The 13,708-nt window shown below is 45.7% G+C and overlaps 2 protein-coding genes across 7 annotated transcripts in view; one reads left to right on the forward strand and one right to left on the reverse strand.

Annotated features, from left to right (window-relative positions):
• The window catches only part of Mms19 (MMS19 homolog, cytosolic iron-sulfur assembly component), a 37,257-nt gene extending 35,137 nt beyond the window's left edge, over positions 1-2,120 (forward strand). For both annotated transcript variants that reach the window (XM_057777487.1, XM_057777488.1), the window contains 5 exons: positions 272-354; positions 442-606; positions 678-737; positions 1,536-1,636; positions 1,714-2,120. In XM_057777487.1, the coding sequence (XP_057633470.1) occupies positions 272-354; positions 442-606; positions 678-737; positions 1,536-1,636; positions 1,714-1,741 (437 nt within the window). In that variant the 3' untranslated portion in view covers positions 1,742-2,120. The remainder of the gene's footprint in view (positions 1-271; positions 355-441; positions 607-677; positions 738-1,535; positions 1,637-1,713) is intronic.
• Positions 2,121-2,227: 107 nt separating this feature from the next.
• On the reverse strand, positions 2,228-13,633 carry Zdhhc16 (zinc finger DHHC-type palmitoyltransferase 16). Of its 5 annotated transcripts, none has more exons than XM_057777490.1 (12): positions 13,459-13,633; positions 12,294-12,406; positions 8,419-8,679; positions 8,053-8,247; positions 7,817-7,905; positions 7,428-7,543; positions 6,563-6,696; positions 6,401-6,448; positions 5,552-5,637; positions 4,113-4,236; positions 3,862-3,932; positions 2,228-3,002 (listed from the first exon to the last, which is right to left on the reverse strand). In XM_057777490.1, the coding sequence occupies exons 3-12, from the start codon at positions 8,659-8,661 to the stop codon at positions 2,888-2,890; spliced, it is 1,221 nt and encodes a 406-aa protein (XP_057633473.1). In that variant the 5' UTR covers positions 8,662-8,679; positions 12,294-12,406; positions 13,459-13,633; the 3' UTR covers positions 2,228-2,887. The 5 variants fall into 5 exon arrangements, with proteins under 5 accessions (XP_057633473.1, XP_057633474.1, XP_057633472.1 ...); XM_057777489.1 differs by having other exon boundaries at positions 2,229-3,002; positions 8,419-8,666; XM_057777492.1 differs by having other exon boundaries at positions 2,231-3,002; positions 7,428-7,456; positions 8,419-8,666.
• Between the last annotated feature and the right edge of the window lie 75 nt (positions 13,634-13,708).

A 13,708-nucleotide genomic window follows, 5' to 3' on the forward strand; every position in this document is an offset into this window, starting at 1 on the left:
TACATAAGGCTCAGTGGGACTTGAACTCAAGTCTATATGTTCACAAAAAGCACTTTATCCCCGAGCTATCTTCCCTGGCCTCAACTCCATCTTTAAACAGGTCTCCTGCTGTAGATCAGACTGGCCTTGATTCCCCCTGCCTCAGCCTGCTGAGCCCTGTAACTATTGCCTTCAGCTATCACACTCCCTACTCATTATAGGCTGATATTCTCAAACAGAATGTCTAACCCCAGTTTTTTTCTTAAGCATCATCTTTTTCTTTTTCCCTCAGATGTGAAGCCAAACTATCTAAAGGGTCTGTCTCATGTACTCAACAGGCTGCCCAAGCCTGTGCTTTTACCAGAGCTGCCCACAGTGAGTTCTACAATCACCCCTCAGAAAGGGAGAGGGCAGATAAAGATCTAAGACCATAATGTACATCCCATTTCCATTGGTTCTTAGCTCCTTTCCTTGCTGCTGGAGGCACTGTCCTGCCCTGATTCCGTGGTCCAGATTTCTACTCTCAGCTGTCTCCAGCCCCTTCTACTGGAAGCACCCCAGATCATGAGTCTTCATGTTGATACTCTGGTCACCAAATTCCTGACCCTCAGCTCCAGTCCTTCAATGGTGCGTTGAGCCCCAGCACATCCTTTAGTACCTTTCTCCTTTTGTCTGCCCTGACCTCATTTGTGTTCCAGGCTGTCCGGATTGCTGCTCTGCAGTGTATGCATGCCCTCACTCGCCTGCCCACTCCTGTGGTAAGTCTCGGGAGTCAGAAATGCTTGTTTAATGCTGTTGTCCAAGCTGGCCTGACTTGCTATAATCATCCTACTTCAGTCTTGGGGTTACAAGTGTGGACTGCCACACCTGGTTGAGTACTTACTTGCTTTCAAGTGAGATTAGCTACCCAATTCTGTGTGAGAAGATAGAACTACATACATCGTACACATAAACATAGACTCCCCTACACCTTGAACTCAGAATGGATCCAGTAAATCCTGACCACCTCGTAACACTGGTAATCCTGCCTCTTCCCATCAATTTAGAATCATTAAAGGATAAGGCACATGGGATATATTTAATGTGTGAGGCTGGAGTTCAAACTTTCAGATTAAAGGGGGGACATAGAGCTTAAGAGATGGCTCATTACTTAAGAGCACTGACTATCCTAGGTTTGATTCCCAGGTTTGATTCCCAGCACCCACATGGCAGCTCACAACCATTTGTAACAGTCTTAGGGGATACACCCATATATTAAAAACATATTAAAAAATGTGGGCCGGGCGGTGGTGGCACACACCTTTAATCCCTGCACTTGGGAGGCAGAGGCAGGCGGATCTCTGTGAGTTCGAGACCAGCCTGGTCTACAAGAGCTAGTTCCAGGACAGGCTCCAAAACCACAGAGAAACCCTGTCTCAAAAAACCAAAAAAAAAAAAAAAAAAAAATGTGGGTCACATTTCACTTCCATCAGGATGTGAGTTATAGGTGTCAGAGAAGCAGAATTTCCTATTTCTCATTCCAGCAAGAGTTAAGATGATGTCCTCTGACTTCACAGCTACTGCCATACAAATCCCAGGTGATCCGGGCCTTAGCCAAGCCTCTGGATGACAAGAAGAGACTTGTACGCAAGGAAGCAGTGTCTGCAAGGGGAGAATGGTAAGCTGTAGACTGAAGGAAGTGGTGGGACCAAAGAAAACCTCAAGATAATGTTGCAACATTATTTGTGCCTACAGGTTTCTGCTGGGGAGCCCAGGTAGCTGAACCCTTGGTCCTGGCCTAGCCCCTTCTAACAATCTAACCTGCAGGGACTAACTATTGAGTCATCCAGTCATCCTCCAAGGCAAGGAGACCACTGACCTGTCTTCCCCATGGATGCAGTACAGATGCTGGATCCCTCATGCATGGCTGTGCAAGACAAGACACTTGAGTCCTGATTTGTAGTGGATTGTTGAAGAAACTGAATGGGCCTTGTATTTGAGGAAAAGATGTTGGATTTTGGAGCCCTCCTATATCAGGAAAAGGGAGCTGTCCTGCTGAAGGGTGAATGCAATTGAGTGTGACCTTGGGAGCCAGGGATGGTGTTTTAAGTGTGTTCATTTGCCAGAGAATAAAAAGATTTTTTTTTTTTTTTTTTTGGTAATGGGTGGATTGGCATATATTTCCTTTATTCTACATATACATAGCACATAAGAGTTCTGGAGAGCCTCTAGCTCTTCAAAATAAGGAGACACCAAACTTAGCAGGCCTTCTTTATCTAGACCTCCCCGACACCAAGGCAAACACAGAAGCTATTCATCTTTACAAATCAAATGCCTTTATTTTTGCTCCTTCTGCAGCACGTGAGAAATGGCAGTGGCCTTGGCAATAGACTTACTGTTTTTGTCCCATTCAGAAGCCAGAATTTCAACATACTTGACAAAATCTTTTCCCAAAGTGAGAGATGGTGGCTAGCCCCACTGCTGTGACCTAGAGGACATCAAAGTCAGCATCGGATAAGGTAGCTAGTTGCCTGACCCCTGGTCTGGGGCTAAAACTTGTTTGCCTGAGTAAGGAACATCAGTCGTAGGATTTCTTCACTCTTTTTTTTTTTTTTTTTTTTTGGTTTATCAAGACAGGGTTTTTCTGTGTAGCGTTGGCTGTCCTGGAACTTGCTCTGTAGACCAGGCTGGCCTGGAACTCAGAAATCCGCCTGCCTCTGCCTCCCGGGTGCTGGGATTAAAGTCATACGCTGCCGCCACCCAACTGTATCTTGTTTTGAGATGGCCAGAAGATTGCTCTTGAGTTGTCCCTAAGTAGTACTCTAAGGCAGGCCTAGTGGCTCTCTATGGTCATGGATTCCAAGAAAAGCTGCCCTTGGAAGTTCTTGAAAGAGACATAACAAGCATCGAACAATGTTCAAGTTGTGGCTCACACAGCCATCACAGAGGCTGAGTGAGCAGTCACCCAGGGAGGAGGGTCCCAGGTCATTCCATTCCCATGGGGTAGGTGACTAGAAGGTAACAGCACCCGGGTCAGCCAGTGCCTGTGAGAAATGACCAAGAAAACATGCCTTTAGTTCTAAGTTCTTGGTTGGATGACCAAGCAAACATCAAACACAAAGATGATGAGAGTTCTAATCTCTGTCTGAGAACTGTATCCTCTGGGGCTTTAAAGCCATCTTGAGCATGCTCTCTCCTGTGACTTCCAAGTGCTAGGATTACAGATGTGCACAATTGTGCCTGGCCTAATTTACAGTTTGAAAAATGGTTTTCTCTTGGACTGAATAGAGCTAGCCTCATATTGCTGTTGGATCCCTGCAACATGTGGGTCGGTCACCGCAGTCTCTCACACTGTCAAATAAAAGAGAACTAGCGCCTACTACATCCTACCTATGTGCTGTGTTCTCAGTACTCTTCTGTCGTCGCCTTGAGTAGGAGCTCTTAAACCACAGTTCTAGGGCTGAAGAAGATGGCTCTTGTTCCTACAGAGGACCTGGGTTTGATTCTTAACAGCCACAGAGCGGCTTATAACCAGCTACAATTTCAGTCCCAGGGGATCTATCCACTGTCCTCTCCTGACCTCACAGGCACCATGCATGTACATGATAATATGCATATAGCAAATGTTTCCTTAAATTTATAGTTTTAACCTCGGGCCCCAGTGGTTCAAATAAAATGGTAGCTATTCCTATTCCTGAGAATGAAACCTAATTATAAATTCCTCAGTGGCACTAGCCACATTCTCTACTTCTGTGGACAGACCATTTTCCCTGTCATGGGAGTTTGGTTCCACAGCACTGTCTTTACCTTCACCCCAATTACAATCTCTGCTTCTGGGTATGGACCATCTTCCCCACCACAAAGCTGTTACGTAGCACTGCTTGCTGTCTATCTTTACTTTACCTTCCTGTGTCCACACCTAGGAACACCTTCCAGTTGTCCAAGCAGCCATAGTTGTAAGGATTCCTAAATACCTAGAGACAAGAAAAAATACATTTCTACAAACCTCATCTGCTTAATCTCATCTTGGAGATAAGGTTAAAGCCAAATTATGACTTTTTAGAACTTGTCTAGTCAGCCCTGATTATGGACTGTTTATTAGATGAGGATCCAATTACCCACCTGCTCACCCAGGTCCCCTCTTCCCCACTCACTCTGCCCTTGGCCTGTAACCGACGTCTCTCCTTCTTGTTGATATGCCTTTCAATGCTAGTCTCACCCCGACTGATGAGAACAGCATGCCATATGGTTAGGGCACCCAGAGCCAGTGCCACAGAACTAAGAAAGGCAAAAATTGGTAGAAATTAGAAGCTAGAAAACAGTGGGAAATCAAGCTTGTGATTATGACTAGCTCATAGCCTCTGCCTCGCTTCCCTTATCTCCTCTTCCCTTATGGCCTAGGTGAACATGTATTCTACCTCTTAAAGATCTAGTGTGGTTGAAAAGATGGCTTAGCAGTTAAAGGCACTCAGAGGTCCTGAATCCAATTCCCAGCAACCACAGGGTGGCTCACAACCATCTGTAAAGAGATCTGGTGCCCTCTTCTGGCCTACAGGCATACATGCAAGCAGAACATTGTACACAATAAATCAATTCACTTTATTTATTTGTTTGTTTGTTTGTTTATTTATTTGGTTTTTCTGGTCAGGGTTTCTCTGTAGCTTTGGACCCTGTCCTGGAACTGGCTCTTGTAGACCAGGTTGGCCTCAAACTCACAAGAGATCCACCTGCCTCTGCCTCCTGAGAGTGCTGGGATTAAAGGCATGCGCCACCATTACCTAGCATAAATTAATAAATCTTTTTTAAAAGATCTGTTAAAGTGAGTTTAAAAAAATGTATACAGAAAGGAAGATGGGAAAATAAATACACTGAGAAAAATGTAGAGTTCCTTAAAATGTCCATACTTAGAAAATGGCGGAGGGAGCTGGAGAGATGGCTGAGCAGTTAAGAGCACTGCCTGCTCTTCCAGAGGACCCTCAAACTCACAGATATCCTACCTCTGCCTCCTGAGTACTGGGATTAAAGACATGCACCACCACCACCCGGCACAATGCACATTTTAAAAAAAGAAGAAAATAGAGGGCCTGGCATGGTGGTGTACACCTTTAATTCCAGTACTCGGGAGGCAGATACAGGTAGATCTAAATGAGTCTTGAGGCCAGCCAGTCCCAGAACAGCCAGGGCTACATAGAGAAACCCTGTTATGATAAACCAAAAAAAAAAAAAAAAGTTGGATCATATAAGCATAAGAGGTTGGAATGGGGGTTGGCAGAAATTCATATTTCTACTCTGCAACTCCTAGCTGCACATCATAGGACAAATCCCTTTACTTCTGAGTTTTCAATTTCCCTTCTCAGTAAATAGAGTTACTTGTTTTGTGGTTAGGAATCAATAAAAACAATAGCTTAACTTACCTTGGTACATAACAAGAATGATTGTATTAATAACCTGCAATGCTAAAGAACTCTTTGACAGCCTCGGTTAGACTACGACAATGGCAGGTTACTTAGAGATGAGTCCTTCCTGTGTGTGGGCACCTACAAAGGTTTTCTATGTTTCCCTCCCTTAAAACTATCAAAACTGAGTTAAATACCTGCACAGGAACCAGAGGTAGACAAGACTCTTGTGAGTTATTCTTTCTCGAAAGGAGAAGGTAGGTGGTGGAGTCTGGTGGTAAGTCTATAAAAAAAAAAAACAGCAAAGCCTGGCTCCCTTGCTCTGTCAGTCTTCAGCAGCTGTCACCAGAGCCCCAAGCACCCACAGGCAGGAATTAATAAAACTAGGCAAATAAAAATGGGGATTAAAGCCACAGAGGAAATCAGACCAGCAGCCAGATGGGTGGACCAAGCCCGGTGGCACCATCACACAAACAGACAGTGGGTAGAGCAGGTCTGGACAAGATAGCAAAGCACAAAAGGGGCTGAGTTGTGGGTTGACAGCAGTAACGGGACTCCAGGGGAAGCCACTCCTATTTCTAGTCAACCACATTCCCTTCACTCTGTGGCTACATCCACTAGAGATAGATCTGTACCTCACATGGACTAACGGTAGGGGGTTGTGGAAAAGCAACAGGAGTGCTATATACAAATCAGATGTTCACAGATTCACAGAATAAGGGGAAATGATCCTGAAGCTACTCGCCCAGCATTGTATCTGTCCCCTGGAACCCCATTACACAGACTAACAGACCCCTTGCTGCTCAGGCTATCAGGAAGGCAGAGTCTAGGCTAGGCTCAGCCCAAAGAAGTGGTGATGCCATAGATTACTTAAAACTTCCATACCAGAGACTTCCAGTTTGCCCCCAGGCTACTTGGTTTACCATGACAGCTTCCTTAGAAACTTCTGGCCTGGTCTGGCAACTAGCCTGCAGGCCCTTTCACATAAATAACTCTTAAACCCCCAGGCCTGAGCAGCAGGAGGCAGTGGTGTGGAGACTGCCCACCTGGTTGGCAATTGCCTGTAGTTTGTTCTTGTCAAGCTGTTTCATTTTCTAAGGGGACGGAAAACAGTGCTGGTTATACTCTTGGGCCACTAGGACAACCCCATCATTGGGAAAAGGTTTCTCTTCTGTTCTATTGAGTTCTCTTCCTAACCATGGGCTTACCTCAATGGCAGCATAAGCCTCTCGGAAAAGGTCCCAACTTCCATAGCTACAGTAGACACAACCCAGAGTCATGAAAAAGCAGAAAGAGAAGAAGTAGCGATGGTTATAGTGGCCCACACAGTTGTTTAGCCAGGCTGGTGAAGGAATGATTAAGGACAAGATCAAATCTATAATTTGGGGGTGTCCAAGCCCCTATAGCTCATCCTTAGTTCAAGGCATCACCCAAGCAAAGGCAAGAATAGAGGACAGTTTCCCAAGGTTAAGGTAAAAATTGTCCAAGCTTTTCAGAGCTTTCAGATTCCAAGAATCTTAACTACCTACAAATACTCAACCTAACTCAGGCTAGCCAGACATCTGCATGGAAAGACAAAACGGGACCCACAATTGTATCTGGCGCCTCCAGCCACAGAGGCCCTTTTGATTATCCACAAAAGATCTTCCAGGAGAGCTGGAGAGATGGCTCAGCAGTTAAGGGCACTGACTGCTCTTCCAGAGGACCTGGATTCAATTCCCAGCACCCACATGGCAGCTCACATCTGTAACTCCAAGATCTGACACCTTCACACAGACATATATGTAGGCAAAACACCAGTGCACATAAAATATTAAAAAAAAAGACCTTCCAGAAAATTCCTTTCTCCTACAAGATCATTCTAGAAGCCTATAAACATTCTGCTCCCCCACCCAAAAAGATGGTATGCCCCCAACAACGCCTCTTCTAACTTCTCATGAGTCAGTATTCTCTGGAGATTGATGCTAATTAGAAAGCCTTGAGCTTGTGCCTATGAACCCTGGGCAGTGACTGCTCTGAGGGGAAAACCGACGATCCTGGCTGGGTCTTGGGCTGAAGAGAGCAAAAGGATACGGCAGTGATGATCCATCTTCAGCACACACCTGTGAGGGAGGGACACAGGCTGTGTTACGGTGGCCAAGGATCTTGAGATGTCAGTGACAAGGCTTTCTACTAGGACCAGCATCCTGCTGAGGTGGAAAGGGCACAGACTCTGATGACAGCCAGGCCTTCCTTCAAACCCAGTTCTGTTGTTTATTGGCTAGGTGACAAGGAAACATCTTGTCACCTAGTTTGTACAAGCAGCAATAATGCCTCCCAGGATCATACTGAAGACTAGGTGTCAACAGATGGGAAGCACAGTGATAGGTACTCTGACACACAACTGATTCCAGAGCCAGGTTTGGCCCTAGGGTTCTAGCAAGAGGAACTGAAATAAGGTTTACAGCAAAGTCAAGACTCACCTATTACAGATGCTGCAGTGGTGTGTTCGGGCTGGTTTGGGGTAAATGCACTTCTTACAGATGGAGACGGTAGCAATGTCGTTCCTGCCCTGTGCAAATTGAAAAGAACATCTTAACCACTACAGGACCACAAAATTTCTGTCTCAAAAGATTCCAAGTCACTCTCCCTCCCATTAATGGAAATGGCGACCATAGCATGCAACTCTGCTCCTCCCCATGTCCCTGTGGAGTCCTACCTGGGGTGGGTATCCAGGAGGAGTGGTGATGGCCTGGTAGTAATGGAAGACAATGAGGATCAGATTCCAGTGGCTATAGAAGAAATGCCAGCAGAGTCGTGGTACTGAGTAGGTCCGAAGGATGAGGGGCAGGACACACAGATAAGCAATGGCCACAATAGATCCAGTCAGCACGATCACCAGCACCACAAACACCTGCCAACACCAATGAGGTCAAGAAGACAACATGAGAGCTATACCCATCAAGACTCAGGAACTTCCCTGGGCATGGAAGGTTGGGTTCCAAAGCTTAGTGTGAGCCTATCAGAAACACCCTCTTCCCCCAAAACTTCTCCTTCCCTGAGCTTCCTGGGCATCATCACTTACCACTCCAAACCAGCGGATTACATTGTCCACCAGCCAGTAGATAGGCTCAAAGGCAGCATCAATAGCAGTGTCACTGCCTCCAAAGGAGTTGTAGACCAGGGAGCGCAGGCAAACCTTTCCATAACGCCAGCGCTGTACCAGGCCCCGGAGCAGAGGTGGACAGCGACGCCTATAACCCAGGAGCAGAAGGAGACGCAGGCAGAGGCGGGCTGGGCCCAACAGCAGACTCCGCTGGCCCCGCATGGCTCCTAGGAGAAAATACTAATAAAGGGATCCAGCCTGATCCTTGTCCTATCCTACCCCATCAATGAGAAGGCCCAAAGCATCAATTTAGAGGACTTCTCAAAACTAAGGCCAAATTAGGCGATTAGGTTAGTCATCAGCTGTGGAAAGACAAAAAGGTCACTTTTCTACAGACTTTCCAACCGTATTACAGGAGGTAGGAACTGAAGGTTCTCAGCCTACAAAAGTAGTATTTACATTATACTACCTGATCATGCAGCAAATCCCAGGTAGTTTAGACCTGAAGGGCTGCAGTACAGGGAGAAACTGTTGGCCAAGTCAGAGGAGTCCTGTGTGTGTACAGCACATGTGTGGAGGCCAGAAGTGGGCATCGAACATTTCTTCCCTAGTCACTCTCCACATACTTTTTTTTTTAATGAATGCTTGCCTGCATGTATGTATGTGTATCATGTATGTACCTGGTGCCCAGAGGTCAGAAGAGAGTGCCAGATCCCCTGGTGCTAAAGTTACAAATGGCGGTAAATTGCCATGAAAGTGTTGAGTCTTCTGCAAGAATAGCTAGTGTTGGGCTGGAGAGATGGCTCAGCGGTTAAGAGCATTGCCTGCTCTTCCAAAGGTCCTGAGTTCAATTCCCAGCAACCACATGGTGGTTCACAACCATCTGTAATGAGGTCTGGTGCCCTCTTCTGGCCTTCAGGCATACACAGAGAGAATATTGTATACGAAATAAATAAATAAATATTTAAAAAAAAAAAAAAAGAATAGCTAGTGTTTAACTGGGCATGATGACATGTGTCCCTACTCCCAGCACTTAGGAAGCAGGCGATCTAAGTTCAAAGCTACCCTGGTCTTTGGGCAAGCTCCAGGACAGCCAGGTTTACAAAGAAAAACCCTGTCTTGAAAAACCAAAATAATAATAGTAATAACAATGACGAACAGCAAGTATTCTTTTTTTTTATTAAAAATTTCCACCTCCTCCCCTCACAGCAAGTATTCTTAACTGCTGAGCCAACCCTTCAACCAACTACCTGCTGCACCAACCCCTGACACATATATACACCTCTTATTTCTTTTTTGAGACAGGGTATTTTACTAAACCTGAAACTCACCAATTCAGCTACTCAAGCTCCAAGGTCCACCTATCCCTGCCTCTCCAGCACCAGGATTAAAAACAGACACACTGGTTTTTTAATGAGTTCTGTGGGATCAAACTTAGGTCACCATGCTTGAGGAGCAAATACTTTAACAGCTAAGCTCAGAGTTTTTTGTTTTGTTTTGAAGATACCTGTCTAGAAAGACCACGGAGTAAAGCTTAACCGACATAAGCAAAGCAGCTGCCACTGTATCTTACCAAGGCATTAAAGCGGGTGTGTGTGTGTGTGTGTGTCCCAGGATCTCCTGCTTACTCTGTAATGCCCAAGATCCTGAGTCTAGAACTTTCCTGGTCCTATCCCAGTGTTCCTACTCCCATCTGGGCTGGGATTATAGGCCAACCGGAGGATACGATTCCTCATTCCCTGTTAGCTCAGTCAGCCACCACTTGCCGACATAAGATACTTTGTCTCCAATTCCACTCCCCGCCCTAACCCCAGGGTTATAGCAGTCAAGGTAACTTCAGGTATTCAGAGCACAAGACAAGTGGTAGGAGGGAGCTGCCCCCTTGGGAGCTTTTCCAGGTCTTCCCTGATTAGGCACCATTTTTTGTGACTGATGCTCACAGCCCCAAGCTTCCCACGCACTTCATACTGGCCCTCAGCACTCTCCATGGTTCCTCTTAATGTGCCTGCATCTCTGCACTCTTCCCAAGCAATGAATAAAACTCTGGACACAGAGACTCCAACAGACTTTCCATGATAGTCTCATTAGCTGCATAAAAATAATGTTTTAATGTTGGACAGGGAATACTGCTTTGTCTTCAGCAACCCCACTGACTTATTTAACAGGCAGCTCACAACCCAGCAGAAACTGGACCTGGTCACTCTGCTGTGGAGATGGGTTTCAGTTCAGTAACAGGAGTAATGTACTCTCCTTGTACCCTGGTTCATCCCCGCAAAAGGGTTTTCAAAGAAAATAGCTAATTATCTCCTTTCACAAGCTTAGAAAAGAAATCATCCCCCCAAAAAAAAGCCTAAAAGAAAACTAAAGCTTAGTGGGGAGAGACCTATAGACACTGCACCAGGGTAAGAAACTAGCCTTTTCATCACTTCCTAAGATGCAGAAAGAATTAACAGAAAAAGTAGAAAAGAAAAACTGAGGTTGGCGGTAGAGGAGCATACCTTTAATCCCAGCCCTCGGGAGGCAGAGGCAGGTGGTGTGCTGTCCCACAGCAGTGTACCACCGCACATCTCTTTTTAGGAGTAATGGAGAGTGCTCTAGTTGCTGGAATGCTTTTTATAGCAATACTGTGCAAAACTCAGGTAATTTCCTAATTTGTAATAAGTGCAAATTATGTCACCTCAGAGCTATCATGGTTAGTCTTTTTCAAAAAAAATTCTCAAAAAGCCGAGCGTGGTAGTGCATACCTTCAATTCCAGCACTCAGCAGACAACTCAGGTTGATCTCTGTGAGTTCAAAGCCAGCCTAGTCTACATAGTGAGTTCCAGGACAGTCAGAGCTACATAGTAAGGCCTTGTCAAAAAAATACAAAATCTTTTTTTTTTTTTTTTTTTTTTTTTAATTTTCGAGACAGGGTTTCTCCGTAGCTTTTGGTTCCTGTCCTGGAACTAGCTCTGGTAGACCAGGCTGGCCTCAAACTCACAGAGATCCACTGGCCTCTGCCTCCCGGGTGCCGGGATTAAAGGCGTGTGCCACCACCGCCCAGCTAAAAATACAAATTCTTAAAACTGAGCATGGTGGTGTAAGTACACCTGGAGGCATGAGGACCAGAAGGTCAAAATCACCCTTGGCTACACAACCAGTTAGAGGCCAGCATGAGAGACAGGAGAGTATGTTTTAATAAATAAATAAACAAATAAATCAGGGCTGGAGAGATGGCTCAGAGGTTAAGAGCACTGGCTGCTCTTCCAGAGGTTCTGAGTTCCATTCCCAGCAACCACATGGTAGCTCACAACTATCTATAATGAGATCTGGTGCCCTCTTCTGGTGTGTAGGAATACATGCAGGCAGAACACTGTATACATAATAAAGAAATAAATCTTTAAAAATTTTTTTTAAAAATCAGATTGTCGGTTACCTCCTACATTCTTGATTCTGAATGAAATGCCTACTTCAAAGACTCGATTGACCAATTCTCTTCTATGTATACCCTATTTAAGATTCAATTCTTTTCCTAAGTAGTCCAGTAACCTCCTTCTCTAAACCTTTTTTTTTTTGCTGTTGTTTATCTTTTTCAAGACAGGGTTTCTCTATATAACATCCATAGCTGTCCCGGAACTTACTTTATAAACCAGGCAGGCATGGAACTTACAGAGATCCACCTGTCTCTGTCTCCCGCATACTGGAATTAAAGGCATGCAGCACCATACCTGGCCCAAACGTTAATTTTTTTATACATATAAATGCATGTTCGCACACACAAACACACACACACACACAATGTAGCCAAGGTTTAAATCAGATGCTTATGAACACCTTAGACTAATACCTGGCCCCAACAAGCATTCAGTGAATACCTGTGGTTGAATGAATGGCCTGGAGAGGCGCAAAGCTGGTCAGCTCTACGGAAGCCAGCAAGGACACTCTTGCCAAGGCGATAACATCAAAGTATTTGTTGCTCTCATTCTTTCTGATTAGTAAAGAAATAGAACCATTATTAGAATCGTAGCACCAAAGAACAATAATACATTTTATAGGGCCAATCAAACCAGAAACCAACCATGTAAAATCGAAAGCTTGCAGATGCTGATCAAATTTGAGTGAACAAAATGTGAAGCCAGGCCTCTCTATTCACTTTAGTGGGCCATGGGGACAATGACGATGCTAGGAAATGTATTGTCCATAGACGTGAAGCAGAGGTTTTACTTCAGAAAATGGAGAAAAGGCATGTATTTTAAACCTAAGTATGGCAAGAGGGCATGGATGCCCTCGGGGCAAGCACAGTTCCTTCAAACCATTTAGCGGTGTCCCCCTCAGTAGTACCCACGGGCCACAGAGACCATCTGCCACCAGATTAGAGACTAGCAAAAAAACAACAGCCCTCTCCTAAATCACCATCTGTGTCCCAAATAAGCCGGACTGGCAGAGAGGGAAAGGGAAAAAGGAATAAATTCCAATACCAGCAGATGAAACCGCGATCAAAGTCATGGTAAATTTCACCTGCACAAAAAAGTGCTGCCCCCTGACCTCTGCCACCTCAAGCTGATGTAAAACATCAATAAAGCACAATATTCTATTTATGGAGGCTTCTTTCCCGGCAAACAAGCTAAAACGAAAAGAAGGCAAAAGAAGCGGTAATGTTAACGTCGAGCTGCTCCTTCACAGTTGAGGGGCTCGTCCTCTAAAGTATCTGCCGGCAAGAGAAGAATCTGTGGTTTTACAAAACCGAAAAAAGGTCGTCTCCAAGAGCAGCGGAGTCCAACTATGATGGGATCAAGTCAAAAAATAGACTTAGGCTTGGGTTGTCTTCGAGACTTTGGACAAGTCAAACCTTGTCTCTGGATCTGAGTCTCCAAACCCGTGAAATGGGCAAGTTGGAGGGGCAGACTAGGGTTGAGGTGCACTCAGACTCTGGAGGGCACAGTCACGCAGGACCGGGCATGAAGAGAACAGGAACTTGAACTTAAAGGCCTGGACACCTGACACTCGGGTGGGAGGCAAGCGCTGCGCCTTCGTCCTTACCTGCCCCTGCCAGCTTCTCAATCAGCCAAATTCAGTCCAGTAGCCCTGCCTGCCGCTCAGTGCCTTCGGCTCCAGCTCGGGATCCGAGCCGGGCCAATCTCAGGCTGATCCCCCATGGCCCACAGCCCAAAGTGGCAGCCAGCGGACCGGGTCCCGCCGCCCGCCCATCATCACCCAGCTGCGCAGGCGCGAGTCCCGGAGCCCGCAAAGACGCGCCCAGAGATCTGTCCCGGGGCAGCCTGGGAAATGG

The sequence above is a fragment of the Chionomys nivalis genome, chromosome 8 (genome assembly GCF_950005125.1).
Source record: "Chionomys nivalis chromosome 8, mChiNiv1.1, whole genome shotgun sequence".
Lineage (NCBI taxonomy): Eukaryota > Metazoa > Chordata > Mammalia > Rodentia > Cricetidae > Chionomys > Chionomys nivalis.